This window comes from Pinus tabuliformis, chromosome 4_2 (genome assembly GCF_031772625.1).
Source record: "Pinus tabuliformis cultivar Carrire ecotype Pingquan chromosome 4_2, CPIR1, whole genome shotgun sequence".
NCBI classification, from domain to species: domain Eukaryota; kingdom Viridiplantae; phylum Streptophyta; class Pinopsida; order Pinales; family Pinaceae; genus Pinus; species Pinus tabuliformis.
In genome coordinates this window covers 658,464,399-658,473,821 of record NC_142304.1, presented here as the reverse complement: position 1 = coordinate 658,473,821, position 9,423 = coordinate 658,464,399, and the positions used below count along the sequence as shown (strand labels likewise).

Sequence of the window (9,423 nt, the reverse complement as noted above, 5' to 3'; positions counted from 1 at the left end):
ACAGGCCCCTGGTGTTAATTGAAAACACTCAAGTAATGTGGGTATCTACTATGCATTCAGGCTCTTCAATGACAAGCTTGAGAAGTTTGTCATCGACCTTGATTAGCAATAAATAGAAGTTAGACAAATAACCTAGAATAGTCTTAGGTAGGGAGAAAGAAAGAGAAGTTTGTAACAGACCTTAACCAATGAGAAATAGAGGCTGGGTGATTTGTAATATGCAATAACAATGAGAAACAGAGGTTGGGTAGGCTGTAGTAGGTTGTATCAGCGTTGGAAAAGGGCTTTAGGGATGTTGTAAAAGGCATCTATAGAGAGTTAACAACCATGAAAAAATGGCATAAATAAGTACCCTTAGTAATTTCATGGAGTTCAATTAAAATTTTATTGGACATAATTTCAGCACATAGAAGCAATATAAAATCAAATAGGAAAGCCTTTAGGCAATTGGATCTAAATGAATTTTAAGTACCTGAACTCAATATCCTCATTGAGAGGAAAGAATTTCACTACAAAGTTCAAGACACGGTAGTGGTTATTAAGATGTCGATCATTGTCAGATGCTTCTCTAGTGGAAGATGCATCTCAGTATGGACAAGGGTACAACGGATGCATAAAACTTCTGAGAAGTTTGGGCTTATTGCCTTGAAAGAATGTTTTTAATGCAAATGAAGGGAAGGGAATTGATTTCAGATCAATTGGTGAAATTGAAAGACATTATGGACCTGATATGGACGAGCGGTAATTGAAGAAGACACGGTGATAATATTCTTCAAAAGTTTGCCTTTATTTCAATTTTTTTGTAGAATCTTCTAATATCACTTCCGAAACCACTGCCATAATATTTGAGTTGTTGTGTCAACTAGTGCAGTAAGTAGAATGTTATTTTCTTATTTTTTTTGTTAACTTTTAGTGAAATAATTTGTTCCATTTCTAAAAGATTGAAACTTTGGCTAACAATCTTTTATGTTGTCAGGTACGAGGTAGAACTTGTAGCAGTTGTGGCCCAACCCCTTCCACTCCAAATTACTAGCAAGTTTTATAACATTAAGATAGCTTTGTGTTTAGTCATGTTGTAAGTTGGATGAAAATGATTAGTTATCTTGATAGCCTCAAGTTAGTGTTGTGTTTCTTTATGATGTAAGTCGGCTGAAAATGATTAATAATCTTGATGAATGTATTTCAGGATATATTCAGGGATTCCCATCAGGTGCTTCCTAGCATTGATGATGGAAACATTGAAAACCAATTGGCAGTTGTTGAACACGTTGAAGATATATATAAATTCTACAGGACAATTGAGGTATGTTTCTCTGTCAATGATTGCAGTTTCTTTTTAGGGTGAAGGTAAAGTTTTATTTTCCTTAACTAAAATTTTGCATTCATGTATGCCCAGGACGTGAGTTGCATACCTCCAGATTATATGAGAAACCAGGTTAAAATCAATGCAAAGATGAGGGCAGTCATGATTGATTGGTTGGTGGAGGTACAACTTTGTTCCTATGCTAGTTCCAACTTCCATTTGTTGTCAAAGTTAGATCTAAAAGAGATTTATATGGTCTATCTCTTAGGCCTGACATCAAAATCTTAAAATTTTCAGGTGCATCTGGAATTGGAATTAATTCCAGAGACGTTGTATCTCACTGTGAACATCATTGACAGATACCTTTCTATTTAGAGTATTGCAAGGAAGAATTTTCCATTACTTGCTATCGTTGCAATGTTTATAGCTAGCAAATATGAAGAAGTCTGTCCTCCACAGGTAGGATGACTTGCTGACATCTGTAAGAAAGGATGTGTATATATCTAATTAAAAGAACACTCTGCTGGCTGTATAAAAGTACATACACCAGCAATATCTACTCCTACAGAAGATTACGCTTTATGCTGGAATCAGCACAAAAATTATATTATAAGGTAACACAATATTGATAAGAGCTAGTTTATACTTGGCTACAAGTCAATGACTTCATCCGCATCTTCCCAAATGAATGCACGTCAGAACAGATAGTGGCCATGGTAATTAGCTCTAACTGATAATTCTTTGTTATTGATTGCAACATAGTCTCCAAACATTCAAATTCACTGATCAATTGATAATAACTCTTCGCAGGAGTCTACGATATTAAAGCAACTGAACTTCAAGCTTACAGTTCCCACTCCATATGTATTCCTCCTCAGGTTTCTAAAGGCAGCTGATTCCAACAAAGTGGTAAAGTTTTGAATGACACCACTTTTTATATTGTTGAAAGCAGCCTGTGTGGCATTGATCAAATCTACTTTCAAAAATTCCTCATAAAATCTAGCATTTATGTTTTAAATTACTTTTCTTCATTGTATTCCTAATAATACCCTGCTGTACTAACAAGTCGTATTATCTGTTATTCAGATGCAAAATATGGCATTCTTCTTGGTTGAAATGTGTTTGCTTCAGTACATAACGAGCAAGTACAATCCATCAATTCTTGCTGCTACTGCTGTCTACACTGCTCGATGCACTTTGAGGAAGGATCCATGTTGTAACAAAACACTTACCCTTCATACAGGCTACTCTGAAGCAGACCTGACGTAAGCCTTAAAATTTTTAAAGCATCATGCTTTTGGTGATTTTACCCTTTTAAAGAAATCCTACTCCTGGACATTTTAGGTTTCTTCATCAATTACAGGCAGGCATTGTTGATTAGCTACGGCCAGAACATTGTGTCTTGATCAACTATATGTCAGAACTCAGCTACTAACACCTTGTCTGAATTGAATCTTTATCTAATACTAATGCACATACTAAGCATCTGGAGGTGTACGCACATTTTGTTAACTCTGTACATTGAAGTAATAACATTTATGTGCATTGTTCCAGGGAATGTGTGTATTTCATGGTTGATTTTCACCTAAATGCGGGAGGAAATAAGCTGAGAGTTGTTCATAAGAAGTATTCAGATCCAATTTTTTTGCTATGTTGCCTTTTTAAGCCCTGCCAAGTTATCTGCTGAAGACAATTGCAGTTCCAACAACTGATGAATATGTGCACCAGATTTACTTTTGGAGTCTAATTGAAGGTGGCCTATATGTTCTAAAATGAAGCTTTGTTGCATATATTTTGTCATGTTCAACCTGCAAACTAAATCTGTGGCCAAAAATTTATGTTACGCCCGTGATTCCTTTGTGCAGATATCAAGCAGCTAGCACGGATTCTATGCCGATGAGTAATGCAAAAAAGGCACACGTGAAACTATGCAAGAAGGAAGAAAACCTCGAGAATGGACTCAAATATTGTCTTAAAACCCCCTACATGTAGTAGTGAGAGAAACCAAGCTCTCCGCACGCATCGCTGTAATACAAGAAGTCTCCCATATCAAACGTCACGCAAGCCGCTTCAGAATCCCGTCTGCTGTTAATTCGCCTTGCTTATTTGAACCCATCTCTTCAGTACTGCTCTCTTCATCGGTGAACTCGATATTATTATCTGTTTGTGCTTTCAACCAAATTTTATCTTCTACAGAATTTATAACCACTTTCATCTTCATCTCGCCCTCGACATTATTCAGAACACTATGGTTATTTTCTAGATCAGTGTTGATGTTATCCATACTATCGATCTTGTCTAGCAAGGCGGTGATATTACAGTCATACCCCAGCGTTCCGCTATTAGTTCATTTCGCGTCTGGAGAAGCTAATCCGCTATTCAAATATTCATCTCTCCCTCTCTTATTCTGATAAATATGAGAGAATGCAGCCATCTCTGCTAACAAATGTTGTATATAAAACGTAGCCGATACAACAATACAGACTCTTGTTTGTATTAGTGATGCTTGTTCCCTTGGGCTTTGAGAGTTAATGTGAATATCGGTGTTACTAAAATTTTCGACCACGCAGTGCTCACGATCAGCCCCACTCCTTGTTCACAATATATATAGATATATGTGGCAGTTCATAGATCACGAGAAACACGATTGAACATGTTTTTAAAAGCATTTTGCTTTTGTAAACTTCGTTGATAAGGCAAACCATAGGAAACGCGCAAACCCAAATGGAGATGGCGTGTTGGCAGCCACAACCCTCACTCTCCCACCTTCATCACGCCAGTGGTTAAGATGGAATTAAGTATAACATTGAATCTTTAAAGAGGCTCCATCTTGGTCCGTCCTTCCAACTTTTCCCCGTAGTTTCATCGTAACAATTTATCGTATTTATTTTTATTACAATTGAAATAAAGTTAATACATGTTATCAATTATAAGTAATTTTTCTTCCCTCTCGCATCGTATCAAGTAAATGACATAGAATGATCCATCTCATTAGAAAAATAAAAATAAAAATAACATTTAGATGGTAGTTATTTACGTTCATTAACAAACACAAAATATTAAAAATTAATTAATAATAATATTAGTCATAAAAATAACATTTAGATTTAGATGGTAGTTATTTATATTAATTAATAAATATTATTTTTTTTTGAATAATAATGTTAGTTTAAATTGATTTTAGAGTTGCAAATCTCTTTTAAAATGAAGGAGATTTTATTTATAGTGTTTTTTATTAGATAAGAATATTACTGACAATGGATTTTCAGCACTCTCCTCTCACCTTGGTGATTTTAAACTCTGAGCGCGCCTTCTCCCTTTGGCTCCTGGGGCCTCCTGCTCCCGAGGTTTGCTGCCCTCAACTAGTACACGATGGACCATGCAGAGCCTCCTCCTGTGGGTGCATCTATTCCTGCCTCAACTACTGGAACTTCAGCTCAACTAGGAAAAAATGCAGAAGCTTTTGCCTCTCTGATCTCCTCCCTTGGACTGTCTCATCTGAGGTCGTCCATATCAAAGTTTGTTAAGAAGATTAATGAAATACCTGAAATAATTCTTCCTCCCTCCCTTCCTTGTCGCGCTGCTCTATCCCTCTTTAAACGAGGACCAGTTGGTCAGTTTATTGGACTCTGGTCCTCTCCCCATTCGGTTCTCAAATGGGTGGAAAGAAACTAGGCCTCATCTATCATGGGGAAATCTCCATCAAGTTTTGTGGAGGAGGTTATTTTACCTTCCACTTCAAATCAAAAGAGGACAGAGATTTAATCCTCAGAAACGAACCATATTTCATGGATTCGAGAGTGCTTTATCTCAACAGATAGACTCCGAACTTCAATCCAGAGTTCAACGTGCCAAATGCAGTGCCAGTATGGGTGAGGCCTCCCCATATTCCTCTACATTCCTGGGAAGATGAATCTACTAAAGCAATAGGAAATGCAGTGGGGAATTATATCGACAGAAGTGAGCCAAAGGAAAACATGCATACCTGAGCGAGAATATGTGTGGAAGTTAATTTAGGGAAAGGACTTTCGGAAGTAGTCAAGATCAAAGTGGATAGTTGAATTCACATTCAATAATTAGATTATGAGCAAATTCCATTTAAATGCAAGGTATGTCATGAATATGGTCATTTTGCTAATAGATGTGCTAAAAATCAGGAATCAGAAGAAATAGAAAACTAGGAACCAAAATGGGAGCAGGTCAAGAAGAAAAAGTCAGCATCCAAACCCTCATCCCATACTTCTTCTGTCTCCATCCTCCCATCCTCGACCCTTCTCCACCTCCCCACCTCCTCCTCGACTCCTTTGCCTTCTCCTTCTAAAACTCCCCCCCTCCTTTCTCATCTTTACCTCCTTTTATTATCCTCCCTTCGCCCTCCAACCTCGCCTCCCCCAGGTCTTCGGATATTTTGGCTTCTAACCCCTTTAGCTCTCTTGGGGACCCTGATCTTCCCTCCTCCCCTCCTTCCTCCAGTCCTCTCTTCCCCTTGCCCTCTATTCCCTCCCCCTCCTCTCTCATCCTCTCACATAGCCCCTCCCATTCCTCCTTCGACTGAATAATCACTCGAACCATCTCCAAAGATCTCCTCTCCTCCCTTAACCACCCTAAACGAGTAGGCAGAAAATCCAAGCGAGAAATCAGAGATGAAGCAGTGGCAAAGGATATGGCTCTGGGCACCCAACAACCACTGGATACCTTTATAAAAAAATAAGGAAAAAACTGCTTAACCCAACAGAGGGAAAGGTCCCTCTACTCTAAAATCCAAGTGATAATGAATATAGTCTCCTAGAACTGCAGAGGAATGGGAAGCATGCCAAAATTCAAGGCAATGAAGGACTTAATAGCGTCAAAGAAGCCTGATATTTTTATGATCCAGGAGACAAAGATAAATGAAAAGGAAATGTAAACCATGACTCAAAAAATGAAAAACTACCAAGGAACATCAATCCCAGCAATAGGAGTTTCAGGAGGTATTTGTACACTATGGAAAATTCAGAAGTGAGAGTTGATTCAAGAAAAAAAAGTGTTGCATTGGATGAAAATAGACCTACAAAAAAAAGTCAAACGATATATGTTGCATTGTTAACATTTATGCCCCAAATCATTACAAGGATAACAAAGTCTATTGGGACACCTTAAAAATTCATCTATTACAGGTCCAAAACAGAGGCATAATAATAGGAGGGGATTTGAACTTGGTACTGAATGCAGAGGAGACGTTTGGTGGGAAATATAATGTTGATCCATCAAGGGAAATGGTAGAAACTATCATGGAAACATGCAGACTAAATGACATGCCTCCTAGCAATGGGAAGTATACATGGAATAACAAAAGAATTGGTAAAAATAATATAAAGGAAACGCTGGAAATATTCCTAATCCAAGACATAATAGCCACCTCCTTCAGTGGAATAAAATCCAAAATCATTCATAACATTGCATCGGATCACAAACCAGTGGCACTTTCACATGGGTTATTAGAGAACTTTAGCCATGTTCATTTTAGATTCAGTTCCATTTGGGATAACAATGAAGAAAAAAAAACGTTGGAGATATTTGGGAAAATCAAGTCATTGGATCTCCTAATTATGTCTGGGAAACTAAACTTAAATCATTGAGGAATGAGCTGAAACAGTGGGCAAGGAGAAAACAAATAGAAACACAAAAAAGAAAGCTAGAAATAATAGAAAAAATAGAGAGAATCCAAGTTCAAACAGAGTAGCAAGCGGAAACATGGGAGAGTCCATGGCAGGAAAAACAAGTGTATTGGGAATTGTATAGGAAAAAAAGAGGGGAAGAAGAAGAGTGGAGACTAAAGTCCAGAAGTTTATGGCTTAAAGCAAGCAATAAGAACATAACCTTCTTCCATAATACTGCCAGGATCAGGAGAATACAAAATCATATTGACAGAATTATGGATAATGGGGGAAAATAAGTGAGGGGACAAGAGGAAATAAAGAAGGAGGATTTCAGATATTACAAAAAAAAATCATCATCCTCAATAACACATAGTGAGTATGAAGAATTTATACAACATACCCCAAACAAAATCAGCGATGGAGAAAACAGTGAATTTACAAAAGAAGTTTAAGAGAAGGAAGTGGTTGCTGTTATTTGGGATCTCCATCCAGACAAGGCTCGAGGCCCGGATGGGTTCCCTATCTCCTTCTATAAAATAATTGGAGTATCATAAAAAAGATTTGATAAGAATGATCAGAAATGTTTTTGGGAAATTCAAGATAGGAGGATTCATAAATTCCTCCTTCCTTGCTCTAGTCCCAAAAGAACCGAATGCAAACACTTTTAACAGGTTCAGGCTGATCTCTCTATGTAATTCCTCCTACAAAATTATTACAAAGCTTCTGGAAAATAGAATAAAAGTAGTGCTCCCATAAATTATCTGAGAAAACCAAGGAGGATTTGTACCAAAAAGACAAATCCTTGACAATACCCTAATTATCCAAGAATACCTACACTCTAGCCTTCTTAAAAAGGAAAAAGGTATGATTATAAAGCTTGATATGGCAAATTCCTTTGACAGGGTCAATCTGGACTTCCTTGTGGCAGTCCTTCAGAGATTTGGTTTCTCAAAAAAGACAATAGATATAATTAAGGCCTGTATAGTAGGTCCCTGGATTTCTCCATTGATCAATGGAAGACCAAGTGAATATTTCCAAAGTTCAAGAGGGCTTCATCAAGGCTGCCCCCTCTCTCCTTTCCTATATATTATAATGGCGGACTCTCTGAGCTAAAATCTCGAGAAATGCAAACAAGAGTGGTCTATCACAGGTCTCTCAATCTCCCCTGAAGTAAAAATCATAAACCACTCTCTATTCGTAGATGACACCTTGGTCATGGGAGGGGCATCTTGTATAATGGAAAGAAGAATAAAAAAGGTGTTGAACAATTTTATGGAAGTCTCTGGTGGACTTCTAAATAATAAAAAATGTAGAATCTTTGGATGGAACTCTCCTCTTCGTGCTCTCCAAAAAATTTCAGAAATTTTGGAAATTCCTTTACAAGAAAAATGGAGCCATTTTCATTATCTAGGCCTCCCTATCTCCAAAGAAAATCTAAATACTGAGATGTGGAACAAGTACATATAAAAAAATGAAAAACAAGTTGAAAAACTGGGGAATGAACTAGGTAAACATGGTAGGAAGGGTGGTCTTAATCAAAGAATTACTCACCTCACTCCCAAATTATCAGTACACAACAATACTAGCTCTGGCAAGCATACATAAACAAATTGAGCTAGTAATCTGGGGTTTCCTATGACAAGGAGGTAAAGTAGAATCAAAGAAGCATAGTCTAGTGAAATGGGATGAAGTAACACAACCCTATGAGAAAGGTGGCATGGCTATAATACTTCCTCGGATAATGAATTTGGTACTGGGGGCAAAAATAATTTGGAGATTTATAACTGGAGAGAGTTTCTGGTGGAAGCAAATCCTGAAAGCAAAATATATGAACGATAATAGAAGTCTATTATTAGAAAAAGGTTTCGCAATAAGGCCATTTTACCAGATCTAGAGTTTGATTAAAAATACCCTTCCCCTAATTAAAGAAAAGTCCTCTAAGATCCCTGGGAATGGTAGACTCATCAAAATATGGAAGGACAAAATAATGGGAAATCATCCTATAGCTTTTTAAGAAAATATTCAAGACCTGAGAAGGTGGATGAATTCAAAAGGTATCAGTACACTGGAAGACATCTCTATTTGGAGAGATGGATATTGGGAGGACTGGAGAGTCCACAATCTTCCCCAAGGCCTTGTCCCTCAATGGAGGTCACTAATCTGGCATCCTAAAGGGGCTGCCCCTCTGAGCTTAGACAAAAATGACTCTTTGCGTTGGGATCTTGATGGAGGAGTTTTTTCAGTCAAACTATGATATGCCACCTTACATCAGCAAGAAAATAGTGATCGGGATCATTGGAGGGAGGCATGGAAAATAGAATCCCTTCCAAAAATCAGTGTTCATGTGGAAACTCTTCAAAGACAAGATTATTACTGCTGATAATATAAAAAAGAAAGGTTATGAAGGCCCTTTACGTCATGCAATGTGTCAAAAAAGTGAAGAAAACATCCAACATCTCTTCATGGGATGTCCCTTTGCTC

At 37.5% G+C, this 9,423-nt stretch overlaps 1 protein-coding gene across 1 annotated transcript; it reads left to right on the top strand.

Annotated features, from left to right (window-relative positions):
* The first annotated feature begins 730 nt into the window (after positions 1-730).
* Positions 731-3,295, top strand: LOC149171130 (cyclin-B2-1-like). Its single transcript, XM_089425854.1, has 9 exons — positions 731-741; positions 977-983; positions 1,187-1,303; positions 1,397-1,486; positions 1,679-1,762; positions 2,114-2,212; positions 2,390-2,568; positions 2,858-2,929; positions 3,169-3,295. The coding sequence occupies exons 1-9, from the start codon at positions 731-733 to the stop codon at positions 3,293-3,295; spliced, it is 786 nt and encodes a 261-aa protein (XP_089281980.1).
* The last annotated feature ends 6,128 nt before the right edge of the window (positions 3,296-9,423 follow it).